Source organism: Aegilops tauschii, chromosome 3, assembly GCF_002575655.3.
Source record: "Aegilops tauschii subsp. strangulata cultivar AL8/78 chromosome 3, Aet v6.0, whole genome shotgun sequence".
NCBI lineage: Eukaryota > Viridiplantae > Streptophyta > Magnoliopsida > Poales > Poaceae > Aegilops > Aegilops tauschii.
Window position 1 is genome coordinate 444648629 of NC_053037.3, and position 26369 is coordinate 444674997.

General features: G+C 45.9%; 1 protein-coding gene and 2 long non-coding RNA genes across 5 annotated transcripts; all 3 read left to right on the forward strand.

The window, feature by feature from the left end:
• The first annotated feature begins 15522 nt into the window (after positions 1–15522).
• Positions 15523–17956, forward strand: LOC109779820 (metacaspase-4). The gene is made up of 2 exons (XM_020338441.4): positions 15523–16042; positions 16887–17956. The coding sequence occupies exons 1-2, from the start codon at positions 15694–15696 to the stop codon at positions 17753–17755; spliced, it is 1218 nt and encodes a 405-aa protein (XP_020194030.1). The 5' UTR covers positions 15523–15693; the 3' UTR covers positions 17756–17956.
• A 2892-nt stretch (positions 17957–20848) lies between these two features.
• Positions 20849–21874, forward strand: LOC109779818 (uncharacterized). Of its 3 annotated transcripts, XR_012205286.1 has the most exons (5): positions 20849–20942; positions 21109–21172; positions 21283–21331; positions 21449–21497; positions 21592–21874. It is a non-coding gene; the product is annotated as an uncharacterized lncRNA (long non-coding RNA). The 3 variants fall into 3 exon arrangements; XR_012205284.1 differs by having other exon boundaries at positions 20936–21172; XR_012205285.1 differs by lacking the exon at positions 20849–20942 and having other exon boundaries at positions 20952–21172; positions 21266–21331.
• A 1038-nt stretch (positions 21875–22912) lies between these two features.
• Positions 22913–25764, forward strand: LOC141042456 (uncharacterized). Its single transcript, XR_012205287.1, has 2 exons — positions 22913–24859; positions 24981–25764. It is a non-coding gene; the product is annotated as an uncharacterized lncRNA (long non-coding RNA).
• Positions 25765–26369: the final 605 nt, after the last annotated feature.

Below are 26369 nucleotides of genomic sequence, written 5' to 3' on the forward strand. Positions count from 1 at the left end.
CCCACCGGCGTATTCGGCTAGGACTCTTGTTATCCTAGGCCTCTGGTGCATTATATAAACCGAGGCCAGGCTAGTCGATAGATATATACACAATCATAATCATAGGCTAGCTTCTAGGGTTTAGCCTCTATGATCTCGTGGTAGATCAACTCTTGTAATACTCATATCATCAAGATCAATCAAGCAGGAAGTAGGGTATTACCTCCATCGAGAGGGCCCGAACCTGGGTAAACATTGTGTCCTCCGTCTCCTGTTACCATCGATCCTAGACGCACAGTTCAGGACCCCCTACCCGAGATCCGCCGGTTTTGACACCAACATTGGTGCTTTCATTGAGAGTTCCGCTGTGTGATCGGCAAAAGGATCAATGGCTCGACTGCAGATCAACTGCGATGTCGGCTTCTTCGTCACCAGCTCGGCTGGTCACCTTGGCTGGACCGAGGACTGCGCCCTACCTCCGATCGTCAAGTTCGGATTAGGGCCTTCATCAACATCAGCTCCGATCTCTATCAAGATCATGGAGGAATCATCCAGGGAGCCCGGGGGCTCAACGTCAACATTGCCCTCAGGCGACCGTGCTGTTTTTCTGGACAGCGAACTTGTATCCGCCGCCACCGCCTCCTCAAGTGTCATTTTAACGATTGCTTCGGTGGAATTGTGCGGAATTGAGTCTACAACAACCCTGGAAAATTTCGTCGAGTTCCGATGGAGGAATCTCTGGCAATCCGCGATATACCGGAGCCCTGTCAAATCTGGACAGGAATCTGGACGAGCTTAGGGCGTGGTTTCCAGCTTCTAGCTCGGATGTCCTTTGGAAGATCCAACCGTTGATCGGCTGCGTAATTCCTATATCTACCACCCCTCAAAATTTCAGCTCGATCCGACCGTCCAAACTTCGGGAACCTTCCAATTAGTGCATCACTTTTCGGATCTGTTTTCTGCGCGAAAACGAATCCGACCCGAGTTCGTCTTTTTTATGAACGGGATTTCGGACATCCTTTTTGAAGGAAGTTTTGTATGGGGTATTGTGTTTTGTTCCCGAACACATCCCACTAACTTTAAAATCTTTTGAACATGATCTTCACCATCATGCTGCTGTCAAACTAGTCCGGCAATATTGCTCCAAGGCTGCCGACCTGCGCTAGACACGTCGTCGCTTTGCTGAACCAAACTCAACTTCTTCGGATCATCATCTCGGCAAGCCGAACAAGAGGTCGACATCGCGAAGGATAAATCATCACCAATATCGCCGCCCCACGGATTACACGGAGCGGGCACACCGGCAACGCCGCACGATCACTTTATCTAGCCGGCATTGACCACGTCACGACCTGCATCGGCAGGGCCGCACTGTTGCTCCTTCAAGCCGGTGTCCATCACGCCGACCTACTTCGACTCATCGGCTGACATCGAGGCTTCGACATTTCGGCTGGACCGGGGGCTTCGCCATCTCTTCATCAACCTACTCCGGAGACTTCGGCGTCACTAGCCGACCAGCTCCGTCACGTTAGCCGGACCGAGGGCTTTGCCTCGGTGAGCCAACCTTTGCCAGCATCGCCATGCCGTTGCTTTATTCCCATCAGGCAATGGGTGTGCGAATCGGGTCCCAATTTTGGGAATCACCTTTCTTCGGATTGCTACAACAAATAAACCAGGTGCTATTAATCCTAGTATTTTTTGCTTGTTTGGGTCGTTTTTCCCAAGGAATTATTACTCTGGTTTTTCCATCATATGTACGCAGGTCTATCAAATGGTGGCCGCATTAACGACGGTCGCATGGTGGTTCAGCCACTTTCCGTACATAGTCCGGCGAACGCTGCATCCGGAACTCGGATCGACCTGTGAATTCAGGCTTTGCCACGCCTTTACCGCATCACGCCGACGCCCTGCATCGACATTGACTTCGGCGCCAGGCCATATTTCTTTTATTACTCACTTTGCATAAATTATTTATTATGCAATGATTTTTTTATTATTATTACTATTATCTCCGGTTTGCACTATTTTTTGTGCACAGGAAAATGATCCGGGTTGGGTAGTATCGTCAACTCGGCGTACTGACATACCACGTCACCTCGGCTGGACGGGGGGTTTCGTCAACACTTCATTACCCCATGCCGGGGACTTCGGCATCACTGTGCCGGCCTGCATTATCGTGCTATGTCACCACTTTGGAGTGCCGAGCTCTTCGCTCCGCCACCTCGGGACCGGCTTGGGGGATGGAACCTTGTCCCGCATCAAGCTCGAACCGCGTCATCAATACCGAACACATTAACCAGCTAAGTTGCCTTCATGCTCAAAGTTTTAAATTTTTAACTTGTGTTCAGTTCGACCAAGCATTATACTTTTTTGGAAAAAAGTTGCTTGTAAAAATTCCTTGTCATAACCTTGTTTGTGACACACAAATTCAAATACCCAGTTCACTTGGGGGCTTCCTTTATGAAGCCTTTCCTCTTGTAAATGATTACACTTGTACGGCTTCGTTCCTTGTTCGTGTATTACGCCACAATATGCACCATGTTGACTTAAGCGATTTGCAAGCTGGGTTGCCTCGCTCCTGTGTTTACCCCTACGTTCCCGATTGTTCGGCTAGGGAGTAAAGGGAGCACCTCTGCGATTGTCACGATCGGGTCATCCGAGCCGGACCTCAGACTGGGTGAAGCCGAAAGCTAGTGCTCTTATTGTTTTCAATTATGGTCGGCACACAACGGAACTCATGGGTACAAAAAATCTATTGCACAAGTCTCATAGTAGCAATGAGCAACCGAAGAAAGGTATCGGTGGGGGTACTATTTTCTTCGAAGATGCTTCTTACATTTCGTCAGTAATATAGCATAATTTCCCTGACCGCGCTTTGTCTGTTACAACCTTATGACCTGATTGCCTGGTTATCGGAAACACTGTCGATATTCTTGACAGGTGGAGTACATAACACTTTTCGGCTCTTGACCGAAGAGGGAGAAGCCGGCGGTCGGTTAAGACGCGTTTAAAGTTCGGGTGAACACAGATATGATATAAGTACTTCGGTACATAGAATCATTATACATAAAATTCTTTTACCCAAGTCACTTGGGGGCTCTTAAATTTATATGAGCCGTTTTATAATAAGTGTTCTTCTTCTTAGTCGTTGCAAAGTTTTTTTATTATTATTTATCACTCCTTTTTTCGACACGAGTGTGTGGTCACTAGCCGGGGAGCCTAATTTCCCTCAAAGCCGCTAGAGTTTAGTTTGCTAAACTGGCCTAATGAGAAGTACTCCGCCTTCGGGATAGGAGGTTGAAGCCGTAGGCTGACCCGCTTGAAGTCTTTAGATAGGATGTGTCATGTTAAAGCACGACAGAAGCACTTTTTTTCTTCTAAAGTCCAATTTACAGATTGGCACCGAACACTTGATCTTGTTCGGACGTCAGGTTTTCACTGACGTTTTTTGGTTTTCCAAGCCTATGGCACTTTTAAACTATTTGTATGTTTCCAGCATTAGTCTCGTAGTGCAACGCCGGACACCTTTAGAGATTCGGCAAAAACATTCTCGGATATTGCCATATATGCATCGGTTTCGAATTGTGTCTTCGTTTAATAGTTGGGTTGCCCGGCTCCTGTGCTTGCCTCCTACGTTCCGCTTTGTTCGGCTAGGTGTGCAAAGGGAGAACCACTGCGATTGTGCTTCCAGCTCGCATGGTTAAGCACCTTAGTGGAGAAAGCCGAAAACTGACTGTCACAATAGGCGTAAACTGGTCAGCGATCCGATGACTATGTTAAATGGCGGGCCGTTCATAACATTGGCTGAAGTGTTTACGGCTTGACCTCGGCTGTCGCCGAACACTAACCGGCGGCTCATAGCTAGCTTCCCCAGTATAAAGCTCCTATGACTAAGCGAAAGTTATAAAGCCCGCATATCTGATTGCCTCGTTTCCACTAACACAACCGCCTTCGGGCACCGAGACGTCGGCTAAGGGTTGTTTTGTTATTGCGGAAACACCCTGCGTAGTATCTACCAATGGGTAGAAGCCGACGATGGGCCACTTTCAACTGATAAAACGGTCGCAATGGAGTCAAAATAATGATGTAAAGTACTTGGATACATAGAATTGTTACACATAATCTGTGATTTTACTCTGGATATCGATCCTTAATTCGGCCACCCGTGCCCACATTAAGGCTCGGGGGCTACTGGGCTTTGCGCTCATTATTTACAAATATTAAAGGGGCACATCGATCCCCTGATCTGGTGTTGCCACCCGACCTGTGTCTCGGGGGCTACTGCATTGCCTATTTCAATGCAGAAAATTCCAACTGCCAAGTGTTCGGCTTGACCGAACTATGGGCAAACGTGTCTTTGGATAACAATAGGTACCATTTGGACCTATCCGGCGTCAAGCTAAATATATTACGGCAACTTTTCAAGACCCTCTCTCAAGGGCCCGTTCGCCGATCACTATTATCTCTAATATATTACACTGAATTTTTATTCCTATGTACGCTGCCGAGCTAGGAGTTGATCCTCAGGCCGATTTCGCGCATCGGCCTGACTCTCGGGGGCTACTGGGAGCAGCGGTTTCATGTTTTCCTTCAGGTGCATCTCGGGTTTTAGACTGATACACACCTTGAGGGCTACTGGATATACATATACTCGCTATATACCTCGGCAGAGAATAAACTGCACCAGTCAAAAATATTCACAAAAAATTAGCCCGCTGTCGGGTGGTGCACAACCTCGGAAGCAGTCCGGCATAAAGCTTGGGCGCGAGCGGCTAGCTCCATAGAGGGCATTTCCGGCATTAAGCTCGGCTAAACTCCTTTGACTTTTTTGAACCAAGGTGATCTATGACACCTCGGATATAGTCCGGCGTTGGAGCTCGGATACAGTCCGGCGTTGGAGCTTGGACACAGTCGAGCATTGGTGCTTGGTTGCAAAGGATACCTCGAATGCAGTCCGGCATTGGGGCTCGGATGCAAGAGGACACCGCCGCACGGGAACAACTTCAAACCCGAGGCGTGGCATAAAAATAACAAGGCATTGATAATGGCCGAAGACTTAAAGGGCTCCTCGGATACCCGACGTATAAACTCGTCAGATTTAGCTCGGCAATCCTCCAGACAGATGATGGGAAAATTTGTTGAACCAGTTTTCAAGACCGACGACCGAAGACGAAGAACAGTTCGGAAGAATCGAGGAGCGTCCCTAACTTGAAGACCGGTTCAGGGGGCTACTGACGGTGTCCTGGACTAGGGGGTACTCACCACATCATCTCCCGGTCTGTTAGATTGGGCCGAGGACCCCCATGGCCGTATACTCATGGGCCAGTTCGGACAGCTGCCGCATACAAGGAAGATTCCACAAGACTTGGCGATCAAGACAAGGACTCCTCCCCACCGGCGTATTCGGCTAGGACTCTTGTTATCCTAGGCCTCTGGTGCATTATATAAACCGAGGCCAGGCTAGTCGATAGATATATACACAATCATAATCATAGGCTAGCTTCTAGGGTTTAGCCTCTACGATCTCGTGGTAGATCAACTCTTGTAATACTCATATCATCAAGATCAATCAAGCAGGAAGTAGGGTATTACCTCCATCGAGAGGGCCCGAACCTGGGTAAACATTGTGTCCCCCGTCTCCTGTTACCATCGATCCTAGGCGCACAGTTCGGGACCCCCTACCCGAGATCCGCCGGTTTTGACACCGACATTCCCCACCACTTCCTCTTGCCATGGAACAAGGTTTCTCCCCAAATCCCTCTCTCTTTGGTTCGTTCTTTTGCTTCTAGGTTTTTGGGGAGATGCATGTTGTTCTTGAGATTTTAGGCCAAATCTTTGCAAGAGTAGGATGTAGGACAATAGTAATGCGTAGAGATTGTACTTGATATGTTGCCCCGTGGTAGATTTGATCAACCGTAGTACCGCTTCGTTGTCACGGTTGTGCTCAGATCCAGTTGAGGATTCGGATCTGACACCGTGCGGTACTACCGCTCGTATGGTACTACCGCTCCTCCAGAGCGGTACTACTGCGCGAGGGGCGGCACTCTAATTTTACTGCCACTCCAAGACATGGTACTACCGTGCCACCCTGGCATGGTACTACCGTGGCTAGGAGCAGCACTAAAATTTTAGTACCGCGCACCCATGCAGTACTACCATTGTTGTCAAATCTCCCAAGTGGCAATTACCAAGTGCGAGTTCTAGTTGTTTCACCTGTTTTGCTGTGGTCTTTGCATTGATCCTTCTCGCTTCTCTTGCGTGTTTTGTGTTGTGTGTCATAGGTGGTGGCTCCGGTGCCCCTGCACGCCGTTCCAATCCCAGCCGTGACACGGGCTCCAAGCGGTTGCGCAACCAAGATGAAGCTCCAGAGGGCTCCAATGCCCCCCAACGCAGGACCAAGACCACCGCCACCAAGAATAAGGAGCCCTCCATGGGCATGGATGAGATACCCCTTGCTGAGTTTGTGACTCGAAGGAAGATCAACCCCTATGTGAATCCTCGTGCCAACTTCAGAGGGAATGATCTGTTCTGGACCAAGCAACAGAATCTCATTTATTTGGATGTGATCAAGGCCAAGCAGAACATGTATGTGGACATGCACTGGATTGACATGAATCACATGAGGGAGGATAAGCATCGTGCCTATTTTGGTGAGGCTTTGGATCTGGCGGAGCAGTTTGGCATTGAGGATGTGATCTCTTTCCACCTGGATTTTGACAATGAGATTGTGGCTCAGTTCTTTGCTTCGGTCCACTTCCATACTGATGAGGACCGGAAGATGACCTGGATGACCAATGGTCAACTGATGACTGCTAAGTGGAAGGACTTCATGGATTTGCTTCAGGTTCCTGATGAGGGGCTCAACACACCTGTTGGTGTACGCCCTCATGCCAATTCCGAGTCAGCCAACAAGAACAAGCTTCAGCCCTACTATGTTGAGAAATTGCTTCCCAGTGGCAAGAAGACGTGGGTGCTGAACTCATTCCTTGACATCATGCATCGCATCTTCCGCAACTCCCTTTTTCCCCGCATTGGTGACAAGGACAAGGCATGCCTATCTTGTGGATATGATGCTCATTTGCGAGGAGGCGCGCATTTCTTAAACGCAACCACTTGATGTCTCTCATATCATGTGGTGCGAGCTTCGGTTTGCGGTGTTCAACCGTAAGGTACGCATCTATGGACCTTACCTGTTTTTGTTGATCTCGAAGACTTGGGAGAAGTTGTATCCCGATGATGAGTTTCTTGCTCCTGACTGGATTCGTCATGAGCCCATCAAGCTCCGTGTCAAGACCCAGTGGGCCAACACTACTACTCGTGCTGAGGCTGAGGCTGCTAGGATGGATGTTGATGAGGAGGAGATTGAGGAGGAGGACGCAGATGAGGACAGCTCTGCTGGGTATGCTCCTCCCTCTACCGAGCCCTCATGGGCTAAGAAGCTGAAGGCCAAGATGAAGGCCTTGTTCTGCATGCAAGCAAAGGGACAATACCGGACTCACGTTGCCTCCAAGGAGAGTCGCCACTGCGACAAGAGGATCTTGAGGACTTTTGGAGAGGACATTACCAGCGGCTCTGAGAAGCACATCACTCTAGAGGCTGAATGGATGGCAAAACAAGGCTACAAGTGGACTGATTCTGAGGAGGAGCCCATCCCCGCCGCCGAGTCCGACGGAGAGCGTGCGAGTGATTACTCCGCTTGAGCCAACACTTGCGTTGTAGGTGTCCTCTCTGCCCTTTTGGCATCTCGATGCCAAAGGGGGAGAGAGTGTAGGATTTGCGAGTCGTGTGTCGTGTTTGTTTCGCTTGCTTTCGTTCCGTTGAACCTCATTTTCTTTGGTTTGGTTTGCGCTTGTGAGACCTTCCTATCATATGGTGTAAGACATATGCACTCTATCATACCTTATTGAGCTTATGCTATCTTGTGCTATTTACATTATGCTCATATTCATCATCTTGCTTAGCGTTAGCTTTATTATTGCAAGATATGCCTTGCCTATAAAATATAGGGGGAGTGTTGATCCTAGTATGTGTGCCATGCAGTCCAAAGCACTTCTCTTGATAGCACACATCTAGGGGGAGCCCATCTATATTTTATAGACATGGGGTTTGCCCATGTTTCTTTTATCTCCCTTTGTGCAAATCCAGTATTGTCATCAATCCACCAAAAGGGGGAGATTGTAAGGGCATATTTATCCCTTAGTTGTTTTGGTGATTGATGACAATGCTTTTGCGGACTAATCGTGTGCATTGAGTATTTCAGACATATCGTGACTAGGCACAAGACGATTTGGTGCCCCTCAAAGACTATTGAAGATGGCGTTTCTCTACGTTTCTTTTCGGTGAATTTGAGTCGTAGGAAAGCCGTACTATTAAGAGGGGGTCCGCTTTGGAAAGGTTTTGGTGGAATCATCATGTACACGTCTACTCCATTTGCACCGCCTTTCCTTTGGCACTTTGGTGCATCCTCCGTCTTTTCTTGTCTATGCAAAATGTCATGTTTGTTGCTGAACTGGGGCATGCGGTAGTACTGCTCCTAGGAGCGGTAGTACCACAGGCCCTTGCGGTAGTACCGGCCTCTGGCGCGGTAGTACCGCTTCCTTGGAGCGGTAGTACTGTGACCTCAGGCCAGGCGCTGCTGCTTTTGCGGTAGTAGGGGCGGATGTAATTTTTTACATCCGCGCCCTACGCGGTAGTACCGCGCCAGGGGCGCGGTAGTACCGTGCGCTCTGGCCAGGCTCAGCAGCATGCGCGGCAGTAGGGGTGGATGTAATTTTTTACATCCGCGCCCCGCGCGGTAGTACCGCTCCTGGCTTACGGTACTACCGTGTCGGATTTTTGCACAGATCCCAACTCAGCGGAAGTTGCCACGGATGAATTTTTATATGTCCGTGCCTTCCCAAATTTAGTCTATCCCTGCCTTGCGGTAGTACCGCAAGGGGGAGCGGTAGTACCGCGCCAGCAATTCTACCGCCCTCCGCCCCTTCGCTTCAGGGCTAGTTTAGATGCTGCTGCATGGGCGGTACTACCGCAGTGCCTTGCGGTAGTACCATGTGCCCTTGCGGTAGTACCGCGTTCCCGGCGCGGTAGTACCGTGCTTCGCAGGCTGAGTTGGTGGATAACGGTTGGATTTGTTCTTCCACTATATAAGGGGTGTCTTCTTCTCCGAGTTGACTACCTCTTCCATCCCCAAGCTCCATTGTTGCTTCAAGCTCCATTTTCGCCCGATCTCTCTCCCTAGCCAATCAAACTTGTTGATTTTCTAGGGATTGGTTGAGAAGGCCTCGATCTACACTTCCACCAAGAGAAATTTGATTCCCCCCACTAATCCCTTGCGGGTCTTGTTACTCTTGGGTGTTTGAGCACCCTAGACGGTTGAGGTCACCACGGAGCCATATTCCATCGTGGTGAAGCTTTGTGGTGTCGTTGGGAGCCTCCAATTAAGATGTGGAGATAGACCCAACCTTGTTTGTAAAGGTCCGGTCGCCAACTCCAAGGGCACCAATAGTGGAGTCACGGCATCTCGCATTGTGTGAGGGCGTGAGGAGAATACGGTGGCCCTAGTGGCTTCTTGGGGAGCATTGTGCCTCCACGCCGCTCCAACGGAGACGTACTTCCCCTCAAAAGGAAGGAACTTCGTAACACATCCTCGTCTTCACCGGCTCCACTCTTGGTTATCTCGTGCCTTTACTTGTGCAAGTTTTGTGTTATATCCCTTGCTTGCTTGTGTGCTTGTTGTTGTTGCATCATATAGGTTGCTCACCTAGTTGCATATCTAGACAACCTACTTTGATGCAAAGTTTAATTTGGTAAAAAAAGCTAAAAATTGTTAGTTGCCTATTCACCACCCTCTAGTCAACTATATCGATCCTTTCAAAAGCAATATGACAATGATGAAGCGTGTCATAATAAACGGAACGGAGGTAAGTTGCATGGCAATATATCTCGGAATGGCTATGGAAATGCCATAATAGGTAGGTATGGTGGCTGTTTTGAGGAAGGTATATGGTGGGTGTATGATACCGGCGAAAGGTGCGCGGTATTAGAGAGGCTAGCAATGGTGGAAGGGTGAGAGTGTGTATAATCCATGGACTCAACATTAGTCATAAAGAACTCACATACTTATTGCAAAAATCTATTAGATATCGAAACGAAGTACTACGCGCATGTTCCTAGGGGGATAGATTGATATGAAAAGACCATCGCTCGTCCCCGACCGCCACTCACAAGAAAGACAATCAAAAAATAAATCATGCTCCGACTTCATCACATAATGGTTCACCATACGTGCATGCTACGGGAATCACAAACTTTAACACAAGTATCTCTCAAATTCACAACTACTCAACTAGCATGACTCTAATATCACCACCTTCATATCTCAAAACAATCATAAGGAATCAAACTTCTCATAGTATTCAATGCACTTTATATGAAAGTTTTTATTATATCCCTCTTGGATACCCATCATATTAGGACTAAATTTATAACCAAAGAAAATTACCATGCTGTTCTAAAGACTCTCAAAATAATATAAGTGAAGCATGAGAGCAAATGACAAACTACTCCGAAAGATATAAGTGAAGATCAATGAGTAGTCGAATAATTATGTAAATATGTGAAGACTCTCTAACATTTAAGAATTTCAGATCTTGGGATTTTATTCAAACATCAAGCAAAAAAAAGAAAATAAAATGACACTCCAAGCAAAACACATATCATGTGGTGAATAAAAATATAGCTCCAAGTAAAGTTACCGATGAACAAAGACGGAAGAGGGGATGCCATCCGGGGCATCCCCAAGCTTAGGCTCTTGGTTGTCCTTGAATATTACCTTGGGGTGCCTTGGGAATCCCCAAGCTAAGGCTCTTGCCACTCCTTATTCCATAGTCCATCGAATCTTTACCCAAAACTTGAAAACTTCACAACACAAAACTCAACAGAAAACTTGTAAGCTCCGTTAGTATAGGAAAATAAATCACCACTTAGGTACTGTTGTGAACTCATTCTAAATTCATATTGGTGTAATATCTATTGTATTCCAACTTCTCTATGGTTCATACCCTCCGATACTACTCATAGATTCATCAAAATAAGCAAACAACACATAGAAAACAGAATCTGTCAAAAACAGAACAGTCTGTTGCTATCTGTATCATTCGAATACTTCTGTACCTCCAAAAATTCTGAAATATATTGGTGGATGTGAGGAATTTATCTATTAATCATCTGCAAAAAGAATCAACCTAAAAGCACTTCTAGTAAAAAATGGCAGCTAATCTCATGAGTGCAAAAGTTTCCGTTTTTTACAGCAAGATCGCAAAGACTTCACCCAAGTCTTCCCAAAGGTTCTACTTGGCACAAACACTAATTAAAACATAAAACCACATCTAACCAGAGGCTAGATGAATTATTTATTACTAAATAGGAGCAAAAGCAAAGGACAAAAGTAAAATTGGGTTGTCTCCCAACAAGCGCTTACGTTTAACGCCCCTAGCTAGGCATGATGATTTCAATGATGCTCACATAAAAGATAAGAATTGAAACATAAAGAGAGCATCATGAAGAATATGACTAGCACATTTAAGTCTAACCCACTTCCTATGCATAGGGATTTTGTGAGCAAACAACTTATGCGAACAATAATCAACTAGCATAGGAAGGCAAAACAAGCATAACTTCAAAACTTTAAGCACATAGAGAGGAAACTTGATATTATTGCAATTCCTACAAGCATATGTTCCTCCCTCATAATAATTTTCAGTAGCATCATGAATGAATTCAACAATATAACCATCACATAAATCATTCTTTTCATGATCTACTTGCATAGAAATTTTACTACTCTCCACATAAGCAAAATTCTTCTCATCAATAGTAGTGGGAGCAAACTCAACAAAATAACTATCATGTGAAGCATAATCCAATTGAAAATTAAAATCATGATGACAAGTTTCATGATTATATTTATTCTTTATAGCATACGTGTCATCACAATAATCATCATAAATAGGAGGCATGCTTTCATCATAATAAATTTGCTCATCAAAACTTGGGGGACTAAACATATCATCTTCATCAAACATAGCATCCCCAAGCTTGTGGCTTTGCATATCATTAGCATCATGGGTATTCAAAGAATTCATACTAACAACATTGCAATCATGCTCATCATTCACATATTTTATGCCAAGCATTCTATGTAATTCTTCTTCTAGTACTTGAGCACAATTTTCCTTCCTATAATTTTCACGAAAGATATTAAAAAGATGAATCATATGAGGCACCCTCAATTCCATTTTTTTTGTAGTTTTCTTTTATAAACTAAACTAGTGATAAAACAATTAACTAAAAGATTCGATTGCAAGATTTAAAGATATACCTTCAAGCACTCACCTCCCCGGCAACGGCGCCAGAAATTGCTTGATGTCTACTACACAACCTCCTTCTTGTAGACGTTGTTGGGCCTCCAAGTGCAGAGGTTTGTAGGACAGTAGCAAATTTCCCTCAAGTGGATGACCCAAGGTTTATCAATCCATGGGAGACATAGGATGAAGATGGTCTCTCTCAAACAACCCTGCAACCAAATAACAAAGAGTCTCTTGTGTCCCCAACACACCCAATACAATGGTAAATTGTATAGGTACACTAGTTCGGCGAAGAGATGGTGATACAAGTGCAATATGGATGATAGATATAGGTTTTTGTAATCTGAAAATATAAAAACAACAAGGTAACTAATGATAAAAGTGAGCACAAACGATATTGCAATGCTAGGAAACAAGGCCTAGGGTTCATACTTTCACTAGCGCAAGATCTCAACAATAATAACATAATTGGATCATATAACTATCCCTCAACATGCAACAAAGAGTCACTTCAAAGTCACCAATAGCGGAGAACAAACAAAGAGATTATTGTAGGGTACGGAACCACCTCAAAGTTATCCTTTCTGATCGATTTATTCAAGAGTCCGTAGTAAAATAACACGAAGCTATTCTTTCCGTTCGATCTATCCTAGAGTTCATACTGGAATAACACCTTAAGACACAAATCAACCAAAACCCTAATGTCACCTAGATACTCCAATGTCACCTCAAGTATCCGTGGGTATGATTATACGATATGCATCACACAATCTCAGATTCATCTATTCAACCAACACAAAGAACTTCAAAGAGTGCCCCAAAGATTCTACCGGAGAGTCAAGACGAAAACGTGTGCCAACCCCTATGCATAAGTTCACAAGGTCACTGAACCCGCAAGTTGATCACCAAAACATACATCAAGTAGATCACGTGAATATCCCATTGTCCCCACAGATAAGCACATGCAAGACATACATCAAGTGTTCTCAAATCCTTAAAGACTCAATCCGATAAGATAACTTCAAAGGGAAAACTCAATCCATTACAAGAGAGTAGAGGGGGAGAAACATCATAAGATCCAACTATAATAGCAAAGCTCGCGATACATCAAGATCGTGCCAAATCAAGAACACGAGAGAGAGAGATCAAACACATAGCTACTCGTACATACCCTTAGCCCCGAGGGTGAACTACTCCCTCCTCGTCATGGAGAGCGCTGGGATGATGAAGATGGCCACCGGTGATGGATCCCCCCCTCCGGCAGGGTGCCGGAACAGGGCCCCGATTGGTTTTTGGTGGCTACATAGGCTTGCGGCGGAACTCCCAATCTAGGTTTGTTTGGATTTATAGGAATTTTTGGCGTAGGTCTCACGGCAGGGGGTCTCCGAGCCGTCCACGAGATAGGGGGGCGCGCCCAGGGGGTAGGGCGCGCCCCCACCCTCGTTGGCAGCCCGGGACTCTTCTGGCCCAACTCTTTTACTCAGGGGGCTTCTTTTGGTCCATAAAAAATCATCAAAAATTGGCACGTCAATTGGACTCCGTTTGGTATTCTTTTTCTGTAAAACTCAAAAACAAGGAAAAAACAGAAACTGGCATTGGGCTCTAGGTTAATAGGTTAGTCCCAAAAATCATATAAAATAGCATATAAATGCATATAAAACATCCAATATTGATAATATAATAGCATGGAACAATCAAAAATTATAGATACGTTGGAGACGTATCAAAGTTTCATTGGATCGATCGATCAAAACTGACACATAGAATATATATATATATATATATATATATATATATATATATATATATATATATATATATATATATATATATATAACACTTGTGTGTAGAGGGCAAGGTGCAGTCCGAAAGTAGCTGGATGTACCACGATGGTGCCGAGCTGACGACAATGTCCGTCGCGGCGAGCATGAAGGGGAGGTGTATTGTGGCGGTGCTAGAGGCATTGTGGGATCAGTATGGCGGCATAGCAAGGGTGGTGGCGGAGCTAGGGAAGGGCCGACGCGGATGAGGGAGAAGAGAGGGAGGAACAAGGTCAAATAGGCAAGGTCAGGGGAAGGGGAGATGATTTGATGCAATTTGAGGTGGGATTGCCATCTAGTCCGACGTGACAGACGCGCCCGGGCGTGCCTGGCCTCCCTATATCCGCCCTAGATATGGGCTAGATAAGAGGTGTGTCGGTTAGCCCAAACATATAAGACCGGTATGAGGAGCCGTTTGGACAGGATTTTTTTGCCCGATCAGTGATCGGGCCGACGTTTATGAGGATTTGCTCTTAGTTTCCGAACGCGAGTGAAGAAAAGAAAACCGGAAGTTACGAACATCGTGCAAATTCTTTGTTACAAATTGGAGGAGTAAATTCGTAGCGAAAGGCGGTAGTAGTACATTTTTTGGGAGCCGCGTAAGCACGCAACATGTATATATAGCTTTCCACTCCCCCCCGCCGCGCAGCCGCGGGCCTATCTCGTCTTCTGTGGCCTTAGGGCTATGGAGCGCGTGGTGGATCTCGGTCTTTGTCGGCGGGAGGGCTACGTTTTTAGGTTATTTTTTGAGTTTTTTAGGGTTTGTGTCCTGCTAAGAAAGGCCAGATGACGGCGACCTTCTGAAGATGGAATAAGGTTCTCCCCGTCTAGCCTCATCCGGATGCTGCTTCTAGTGTCGCGGGGGGGGGGGGGGGGGGGGCATGTGGAGGTTGTCTCTGGCGGATCTTGTAGGATTCGATCGGCGTTTGTGTCATCGTTTGTCTATTTTCGCTTGTCTACAAGTTGGATCTACGCTTCTCTTCATCGGCGGCGTTTGCTATTCTGGTGCGCTGGTCCTCTGGGGCCTTAGCACGACGACTTCCCGATTGACTACTACAACAAGGTTTGCCCGGGTCCGGTGATGAAGGGGTGTTGATGACGGCGCGCTCTCGGCTTGTTCCAGTGCTTGTAGTCGTCGCTAGGTAGTCTACGGATATGGATGTAGTTTTTACTTCGGTTGTTCTTCGTACTAGTACTTATTAATAGATAGCAAGTTTCCTGTAAAAAAATAATTCTGCTCCGCCATCACAAGCAGGAAATTCTCCGATGTGCCGAGCCCCGACCCGAGTGGACGGACGGACGCCGTCCAATCGTTTTCGTCACCACCTTCCAGGCTTGCACAGCTGCTCCAATGATCCAATCCCGTCGTCCCTCGAGTCCCCACCCGTCAGATCGGAAACGCCAATACGCGCAGCGCACCTATCCCCCAGTACCACCGGCAACCGACGGACCCCGCACCTACTCCACCCCCTCCCCCTCCCCCTCCCCTCCGGCCGCCCGACCGACGCCGCAGCCGGCGCATCGCCGCGATGGGCCGCAAGCTCGCGCTCCTGGTGGGCATCAACTACCCCGGCACCAAGGCCGAGCTCAAGGGCTGCCACAACGACGTTGACCGCATGCACAAGTGCCTCGTCGACCGGTTCGGCTTCGACGAGGACAACATCACCGTCCTCCTCGACCGCGGCTCCTCGGGGCCGCAGCCCACCGGCGCCAACATCCGCCACGCGCTGGCCAAGCTCGTGGGGGAAGCGCGCCGTGGGGACTTCCTCTTCTTCCACTACAGCGGCCACGGCACGCGGCTGCCGGCCGAGACCGGGCAGGACGACGACACCGGGTACGACGAGTGCATCGTGCCCAGCGACATGAATCTCATCACAGGTGCGATCGGGGATAAGATCAGCATCCGCTCCCTCCCTGTGTATTTCTCTCCTTTTTACTGAAAAAAAAGTAATCGAGATACGGTGGGATTAGCTAAACAGTTACAGCCTTCAGATGTGAAACCGATTTCGGTGGAGACAGGTGAACGCCGATGTGATGTGGATCTGATCCAGGATGAAGCCCTATCCAAATACTGATGAATTTGTTGGGCAGTTTACGGCTCATTTATTCATTTGTTTTGCGTTGCAGTACGTTTAAGATGATCTTGGTAAAGTTTGAAGTTAATATATGGCGTAGATGGTTGGATTAGAATAATCCAACTGCCGAAACTATTGCGGATAGGAATTGGGATAACAATTGGATGTACTATGCATATATGTGCTTACCATTTGCTTGGTTTCGTTACTGTCCACATGTTTTGCACATAATTCTGGTTGTAGTAATTCCCAAGATCTTGCAGCTTAGTGGCCGGTGTTGTTTCAGATTTGTTTCGTTGTGGGCAAAAATGATAATCAGCACTGGCAGGATCTTATTTGAGCAGTGCTTGGCCATTTGAGGAAAGGAATGTAGGCTCCCGGCGAGCGGAAGTTTCTTGGCAATTGTCTTAATAGAAAGATGAGAAGTGCTTATGCCATATGTCAGTCTGTTGTTTCTCCATGTTTGTTCACTATATTTTCTACTAGCTAATAGGCTGATATTTTCCATGTAACTGATGTTCATTTTCTGCAAATTTTCTAGAGCAAGCATTTTACCCCCTTGCACTTTATAAGTACATTTCTCAACCATTCTGCGTCCAGTGAATGATTGTCAGCTGTCCAAGTCCCTAACTTGTTATGATCTGCAGATCAAGATTTCAGAGATCTCGTGCAGAAGGTCCCGGATGGTTGCATATTTACCATCGTCTCCGACTCATGCCACAGTGGTGGCCTACTGGACAAGGCAAAGGAACAGATAGGCAATAGCACCAAGCAGAATCAGACCCAGTCTCGTGAACCCGAAGAAGAGCGATCTCATTCTGGCGGCGGGTTCCGGTCCTTCCTCAAAGAGACCGTTCGTGACGCGTTTGAGTCTCATAGCCGCCACGGAGGTGAGGACCAGGATGAGCAACCAACTGGGGATGGCCTCACTAAAAATCGCTCTCTGCCACTCTCAACACTTATTGAGATGCTCAAGGAGCAAACTGGGAAGGATGACATTGAGGAGGGCTCAATCCGGCTGACTCTGTTTAACGTCTTCGGGGACGATGCCAGCCCAAAGATCAAGAAGTTCATGAAAGTCATGCTTGATAAGTTCCATGAAGGTGGATCAGGTGAGCAGGGCGGTGTCATGGGCATGGTTGGTTCGCTAGCTCACCAGTTCCTGAAGGCTAAGCTTGAAGGCACCGAGGAAGAGACTTTCAAGCCGGCGATAGAACAAGATATGGGCAGTGCTGAGGAGGCGTATGCCGGGACCAAGTCATGGGCGCCTAACAACGGCATCCTCATCAGTGGGTGCCAAACCAGCCAGACATCAGCAGATGCAACCATACCGGGGGGTACGTCCTTTGGCGCGATGAGCAATGCCATCCAGGCCATTCTCGCGAGCGATGATGGAAAGATAACAAACAAGGATCTCGTCATGAAAGCGCGTGCAGCGCTGTCCAAGCAAGGATACACTCAGCAGCCTGGGCTCTACTGCAGTGATGAGCATGTTCATGTGGCTTTCATCTGCTGAAACATGGATTGATGTTGTGCTTTTTTTTCCTTTCTGTGATGAGCTGTGCACGAGAGGTTTCAGTTTTCCCTTGCCCCCCCTGGTTTGCTGTGGTTATGTATTTATGTCAAAAACTGTGAGTTGAACTACGTCAGTACTGAAATAAGGAATTGCCATGTAAACTTTATACATAGTACACATATAGTTGCTTCTTTAGTTTCATCCAACCTCTCTAATATGTTCGTCTTTCTGTACTTTTGTTCTTGTTATCCTGGTAGAATTTTTTTAAAACTAGTATCCTAATAGTTATATTAGATTCACAAAATACAACCCAATAAGAGTGAGCAATCGCTGGCGATGTGCACGTAGGATTAGCTACCAGACAAACAGGTTCGCTTCATCGAGAAGAAAGAGAGAAAGAGATTGGCAAGTGGCCCAGCCCCCAATCCCCATCCCCGATTTCTCTCCCTCTCCCTTTCGCTCGTCTGCCGCCGCCGCCACCACCGGCGCCCTCCCCGTCGCCGTCGCCACCACTGGCGCCCAGGTGTGGCGCTGCTCTTCCCCACCCGGACGAGGTCGATGCGCCCCCTGCCACACTTCCTTCTCCAACGCGTCATCATATTCAGAGGAGCCGCGGCTGCTCGCGCATCTGCTCCACCTGGAGTTGTCGCCATCAGCAGGAGGAGTGCCGGACCACCGCTCCGGCGGCCCGTTGTTTCTGGCCGCCGTCCGCCTCGTTGGCCCTCTTTTTGGCTTGCCTCTGGTCTCAAGCAAACTTCCCCTCCTCCTCTCGTCGCGCCACTCCACGCATCCTGCAGCGCCGAGGAAGGTGGACCAGCGACGGCCGGATCCCGGAGGAAAATATGGCAGTGGGATGCAAGACGAAGCTAATCGGCGGCGGTGGGTGAGGCGGCGGGAGGCGACGGCGACGGGCAAATCGGTCAACGATAGATACGGTTCGGTTCCGTCCGGCCTTCCGCGCCAAGGCCCGCGGCGAGGAGTTCTCCTGCAAGACGCAAAAACATCAAGGACACGGTCCACCGGGAGGTCGAGATCATGCAACACCTCTCGGGCCACCACGGCGTCGTCACGCTCAAGGCCGTCTGTGGCGGCTGCATATCGAGGCGGCGGCTGCAGATCGAAGGTGAGTGCGTGCCGGCCCTCTCTCCTTCCCATCCTCTCTCTCGCTCGAGCAAAAGTAGCGAAGATCTTGGCGGCGGCGGCAGTCGCAGCTGGGCGCAGTGCGGAGTGGGCGTGCGTCTGTGCTGTGCATCCTGCCGGTTGCCTGCGTGTGTGCTAGATGCCGTGGTGTGCCCATGCTGTTCTTGCACTGGTGTGCGTGGTTGAGTGCTTGAGGTGGTGTGTGTGCTGATCTTTTGAAAGATTTTTTCCTGCAGCAGCTGAAAGGGATGAGATGACTCGGAGTCAGGGGCTACATATCCCTGCTATCCTTGATTTTGTGTCCAATATTTGAGGTGATTTGCTTACTAAATCCCATATGTGCTAAATTGTAATGCTTCTAAACATTTGTTCGTCTTACGTGCCTGCTAGCTTTTACTGGAAATCATATCATGCGTTCTGTATTTGCCTTGAAATTGATGTATCTCACAGGCTAGCTTATATCATGGTCATACTGCTACTGTCAATACTACTGCATAAACAACTTGTTAGAGTAGCTTTTTATTAATCTACTTTTCTGCCCAAATTTACTAAGCTTCTGAGGTTTTTTAGGTAATTTTATTTAGCAACTCTCAGGTTCTAGATCAGCACATGATTTGTGGGTGCCAGGTGATGTGCCAGGTTTGTACAATTGGAACAGTTGTACAATGCACTGTTCTTGCCAATGTTGGCACCCACTTTCTAGCGTTTATCCATAATCCGACTCTTGCCGATGTTTAAACTTTAGCTTGGAGAAACGATGGTAAACACAAAACACAAATGTTCCCTAGGGTTTTCATATGGTCATAGTATCATGCTTTTGTTTTTCCTATTTATCTCTCAGGTTGGTACCCACTCTGCACTTACTTGAACGAGCCATTTATGTCTTTCTCCTTTGTGTGGCTCCTCGAGCTTGGATCGGCCAGATCTTGCCAAGTGAAAATCAGAACAATTTTGGCATACACGGCCTGGTGCCTGCTGTCCTAATGTCGCTGACGCCGAACAGGGCACAATGCTGCCACCACCTAGCTCTCCCTCCTCTTCCTTCATCCACCAATTCAATGTTGAGGACACTAAGAAAATAGGTACGGTGGTTCCTGTGTATCATCCTTCCATCGTGGAAGCAGGGAATTAAGGAACAGGTTAGCAATGCATTAATACAAATGATAAAAGCTGCTGCCTTGTGACTATAAGGTCACGGGTTCAAGTCCTGGAAACAGCCTCTTACAGAAATGTAGGGAAAGGCTGTGTACAATAGACCGAAAGTGGTCGGACCCTTCCGCACCCGCGAAAGCAGGAGCTACATGCACCGGGCTGCCCTTTTTTTTAGCAATGCACACAAGCCTTATTTAGAACCAAGAACAATATTTATTTTCTTGATTTCATTTTGCTGTGAATGTTACCACCTTATATATGGTTGATGAAGTTTTTTTATTCATTGGATAATGTTTACAGATGAGGCATGAGTGACTTTGAGGAGATGTACAATGCAAAGTTCAGAGATCAACACTATAATGATGTGTGTGGCCGAACATTTATATATCAAGGTCTGTACTTCCAAAGTTTCTGATCTAGAAATTTACCTAAGGTTGTACTGAACAAATACAAAGTTTCTGATCATATACATATCTTAGGTAACTATAATAATGTGTGGTTGTGTCCTTGAACGTTCATATATCAAGGTCTATACTTCCAAAGTCGACCTAGAGCCCCGTAAAAAGGATTTACATAGAGCCTCATAAAAGGGATTCAGTTAAGAGGGATTCTGTTGTTTTTGTTAGAAAGCTCAGAGGTGTAATAATTCATTGTCCTCTGTTCAATAACTTGTCTTCCACTTCCTACCACGTAATACCTGAGAATATAGTTTTAATCTTCTCCAGTATGAACGGATTTTCTTTCTTTTAAATTCCACACAATGGAACAACGATGGTTTCCACTTTTTTGTTTTATGAAATTCATCTTCTTGCAAATTTATAGCTCACTACCTCATGTTTTTATGTTCCAATATGTTCAGATAATTCATTGAGATTTGACTTTTTGCACCCGCAAGGTAAATCAAAAGTTCAGAACTTAAAAGGCTTCGTTAACTTTAAGAGAGTGGAAGGGGCGCCTCCAACCTGGCACTGCCCAAACTTCCTCTTATATGTGATGTTTTCAGATGCATGTATGCTTACTTGCTAAATGAACTATGCATGCTTTCTTCTTAAAAAGTTCAGATCTGGCCACCAAGGGGCAGTATCCATCAGCTAAAGATGCAGTACGAAGATGACCCAGTAAAAAGTATTTAGTTCTTCATGCTGATTTAAAAAAATACAATTAACCAGTTCCTCCTTTTAAATTTGATATTGATATAGTTATCATTTTGATGCTTAGAGCTCATCATTTTGTAGGAAGATGTCCGGGTTCTCGTCAAATGAAAGCTGCACTACTATAAAAAATGTAATATATTTTGCAGTGTATTATAACTTCTAAGTAAATGCCGTTTGGTAACCCTTCCTCTAGATTTCTTTAGTATTATGGGACCATTTCTACATTACTTTTCACTTCCCTTTTTAGGGAAACAAAAGAACACCGGGCAGTCTCATTCCGCACTGCATTTGCACAGGTATAATTCATTTTGTTTGTAAATTGTATGTGTAACTTGCACAAACCCTATGTAACATAAAATGGATGCTGATTGGCGTTTTCATTGATTGCAGTCTGTCTTACCAGTGGACTGTAAAGCAAGAACAAAGCATGATAAAGGCGAACGACATCTTTCTTCTTGGCCGGATGACATTTATTTACAATATGGTATTGTCTTTAGAATTTCTCGTGTTGGTGTTTTCGTGTACTTAATTATGTGATGGTGATGATTATACACTCCTCACTTATAGGAATAGTGACCATGCTGTGTACATTGTAATCTCTTTCCTGTTTTTCCTTTATAGGAATGATAAGACTTCCTACAGTAGGCTTAATGAGAATTTCTTGTTTATGGAAGTGTTCGGTACTTTAATACAGCTCAGTATACGCATGTGTGGATAGAGTTAACAGTGATATTGCGACATCTCTTCACAGGAGCAAAGCTGATTGCCCTGTCCCAGAGGTGCTGGAACAGTGAGCATGTCACTGTTTCTATAAATGTGCTTTTTTTTCTCAGACGGGTCATATAGTTTCTACAAGCAATGATCACTGTTAGCGTGGATGGCTCTGTACTTGACAGGATTGCCAAAATCATGTCATACCTTAGATTTGGATCATCAGGGAAGGTCTTGAAGAACAAGAAAAAGAAGAGGGATACAAAAGGTATATGCTTCAAAATGAAAGTGGTTGTTCTATCAATCTATCATAGTAGAGGATGTTAGAGTGAGACCTAAGAACAGGATTACAGGAAAGCTTTCTTTATCAAGGCGTGAGAAAACATGCTAGAGTAATTTTCTTAGATGAAGGAGAAATGTTGGATGAGTGTTTATATTTTAACGGACATCGAAAAGTCTGGCCTTTGTTTAGAAAGTTTAGTCATGTTACAAAGCTCAAATTTATTATTATTTTCTTAGTCAAGTTGACCTAGGAAGTGAAGATTGAACTATGTCAAGGGGTCATGGCATGGATTTCTTAGTTATCATTTCTGGACCACCATGCCACTGCATTCTCTAAATCAAATTTTGCTTGGTTGCTCCCCTGGTGATCCTGTTTGTTGTGGTTGGTGCTTCAGGTTTGCTCCTCCTCCCCTCTTTCACCAGATTTTCTCAATATGGCCATTACACACAATCAAGATGTGTACAACTACAAGAAGGTGTGATTGGCTATGTTGATGTGCTTGTTTTTCCTATATGCAGGTTTGCCTAATTTATTTGATCTATTATTTCTTTGCATTTTGCAGATCCAGGTTTAAATATAACATGTCATACCATATGATAATGCTACTCCGTCTACACTAGGATCACGCTAATTAGTTGATGAATAAATAAATTCCTATATCAAATATGTCAACTGATGCTTGATGTTCTTGCTGTATTAATTAGTATTTTATGAATAGATAAATTCCTATATCATGCTAATTGCTAACTACTCCCTCTGTAAAGTAGTGATCTAAACGCTCTTATATTTCTTTACGGAGGGAGTAGTTGATAAATATATAAATTCATATATCTAATATGTCATCAGCTGTTGATGTTCTTGATGTACTCATTAGTATCTTATGGATAGATAAATTCCTATATCATGCTAATTGCTAATTAGTTGATAAATAGGTAAACTCCTATATCTAATATGTCATCTGATACTTGATACTGTTGCAGTACTAATTAGTATCTGATGCGCCTTCAAGTTCTGATGCAATTTAGAACATCCCTCTTTAAGCAAAAGTCTGGTTGACAGTCAAAAAAATTGTAGCTCTCAATCTAGGAATCACTTGCCCTTACTAGCGTGTTGATAGATTGACAAAATGTCTAGCTACCTGAAGTATATTGCTTTCCCTTTTTATATCCTCAAAGTTGTTGGTCATAATGTCTTATTGATTAGAAGCAATAATACAAATTACTGATACACTTGCCTGGTAAAATGATTTGATATTCTGATACACGGTGTCGCCTGTCACAGAATTGATACATATAGTTAGAACGCAGACCATATTCTGCTGCTTAGCCTTTTTCGTGTGCGTCTGATATTGTAGCTTGTTCATTTCTATCAGTAAGATACACATTAACTCTTTCCTTCTCTGTAATATGTAATTCCGAGTGTGTTACTTTGACTTTTCCAATTGCAATACAAAAGCACTATGACTTAATTGATTTCCATTTTACATGATAGCATTTTAAAGGATTCAAAGATGATTAGTATTGGCTTGTCATGGTCATTCAAGTTGAGTGCTGAGTGGATTCTATGCTGAACTTAATCAAATAATTAGGACTAATTTACATAGCAGTGACTACTGTGCAAATTGTAGTTCAACGGATACTTAGTCACTACTATGTAAATTGTAGTTGAACAGATACTCCATCTGTAAATGTGCGCACATGTGCAACACTCCAGAGTCATTGTTAATTTGCTATTGGTTAGTACTCCCTCGGTTCCTAAATATAAGTCTTTTTAGACATTTTAAATAGACTACAACATACGGATGTATGTAGACATATTTTAGAGTATAGATTCACTCATTTTGCTCCGTATGTAGTCACTTGTTGAAATCTTTAAAAAGACTTATATTTAGGAACGGAGGGAGTACATTTTTAACTACTGATACATCCAACAGCAGAAAAATTGTGCAGTCCCTGCGAGGAAGAAATCACGATTGACACTCATTTGGACTGTACAATCACGTTAACAAATCCAACAACATGAAAAGTGCGCAGAGTCACACCTCAGGAGGCGCGCCAAGGGCGCACCCCAGCCACTAGTTCTCATGCTGGGTTGAACTTTTCCTTGTTTACACATGCATTGTCCTCTTGAGGACTTCATTACATATTTGCCTAAAATAACAGAATTTCAACACAAAAGGAAGCTCTTTGGTAGTACATCTTAACATGACCTCCTGCCTTTTAATTTGATTATCAGACAATAGAGTAAATACCATGAACATAACCATTTCAATCCAGCATTATACAAGCGAGACTTGAGAGCAACAGAGGCTAGCTCTGCGCCTCTGCCACACCGTGGATACTGGATTACCGGCAGGAGATCGACGGAACCGCAGGCGGCACGCGCCATGCTCCCTGCAGGAGGGCTAGGGCTTGGTTGCCGTGGAGCCTGAGGCATAGCAACATTCGGCGACCCGAGGGCACGGACAGTTCTGCACACTCACCTGCCTGCCCCGCACCATCCACGGCGACGCCACCATCGCCAAGAGGCACACCTGCACGACGAGGAAGACCACAAGGGCACGGAGGCTGCCGATCGACATCTCCTTGTTCTCAGCAACAGCCACACGATATGCAACGTGATGCGGAGCATCCTACGGACATTACGATGTCAAGAGTCCGTTCGGTAAGTGACACGTGCAACATCTACTTCACATACACAAAGGTGAATCATCTCCTTTACGCGTGTCCACTTGACCCCTTCAGGATGGTATACTACTTGACACTCCTCTCGTGTGCATACATAGGTATTGTCGGAACACCATGGACGAGGAGGAGTGTGAGCGCAAGTGTACAACTACACCATCCGCGAGAGAAGCATTGAAGAGAAGGAAGAAGAGTAGTCTTCCCGTGCAGAAACACCGGTACAACCGCCCATGTACCGCCCAACTACCGGTCGACCGGTACAACCGACCAACTACCGCCCAACTACCGGTCGACCGGTACAACCGACCAACTACCGCCCAACTACCGGTCAACCTTCTGTAATCGAGCGGTGCAAGGCCGAAACAGCCCCGGTTTTCCCCCCAGCTGCGACTAGACCGGTTGTGTCCTACCACCGGTACAACCGCTCCATACCTCCGCGAACACCTCCAGAAACCGGTACCTGAGCTCCTAGCGGTACAACCGCTCACATATCCGGTACAACCGGTCTGCCTGCGAGCAGTAAAAGGGTCAACGACCCGTGTAACCCCCAACTTACCCCTTGGACTATAAGTACTCGTCCCCTAGCTCCGAATTAGGGTTAGCAAATATGATAGCTCATTTGTATGTGAGCTTTGCTCCTACCTACCTATACTCTTGAGAGAGAGAGAGAGAGAGAGAGAGACTACCACTTCCATGGAGTTCAAGACCTCCATGTGAGAAGATCCTGCGGGATATCATCAAGACCCCCTCACGGGTTGACCCCATCAAGACCTCCTTTTGGAGATGAACTTTACCTTGTATCTTTTCCTTTGTTGTTCATGTACCTTGTGGATCTTGTGTGTTTGATTGTCTAGTGGATGTGTGATTGGACTTGTTCTTGAGTGTTCCTCTCGTTTTCCCTCATGTTTCCCCTCGTGTTCTTCGTGTTCTTCGTAGGATCCTCTCCAATCGTGAAAGATCGGGCCACTAGGGTTCTACCCTACATCATCTTGGTATCATGAGCCACGTTGATCACGATTTTGGAGCCCCTACCCTTTGTTTTCTAGCTTGATTTTGTTGTGTTCTTACCCAATTTCAAAAATCTCCACTAAAAATAGCCCCAAAATCTTTTGTGATTTGTTGGTGTGATGAAGTTTTGTTGGATTTGATCCATGGATTTGCTGTGTAGCAGGTAGATTTAGCTTCCCCATAAGTCTCCCCACATTCCATCCACGAAATCTCCGCAATTTTGCCCCCGAAATCATCCATTTCCGCCCCAAAGTTCACCCCGTATCCAGATCTGAGAATTTTCCCGACAAAAGCGGTACAACCGGCCACCGAGGCGGTACAACCGCTCCCCCCATAACCTGATACTTCTGCCAGCCCAAAACTCGAACCCGAGGACGCTCCAGGAGCGTTACAACCACCCTCGCAAGCGGTACAACCGCCCCTTCCAGATTCAGCCTCGGCTGATTGACAGTTTTGACCATAACTAATTCATCCGGAGTCCG

Excerpts from the sequence above, each read along its gene's own strand:
- LOC109779820 (XM_020338441.4), top strand. The coding sequence starts at position 15,694 with ATGGGCCGCAAGCTCGCGCTCCTGGTGGGCATCAACTACCCCGGCACC. Across the intron at positions 16,043-16,886 it reads CGACATGAATCTCATCACAG|ATCAAGATTTCAGAGATCTC; the intron begins GTGCGATCGGGG and ends TATGATCTGCAG.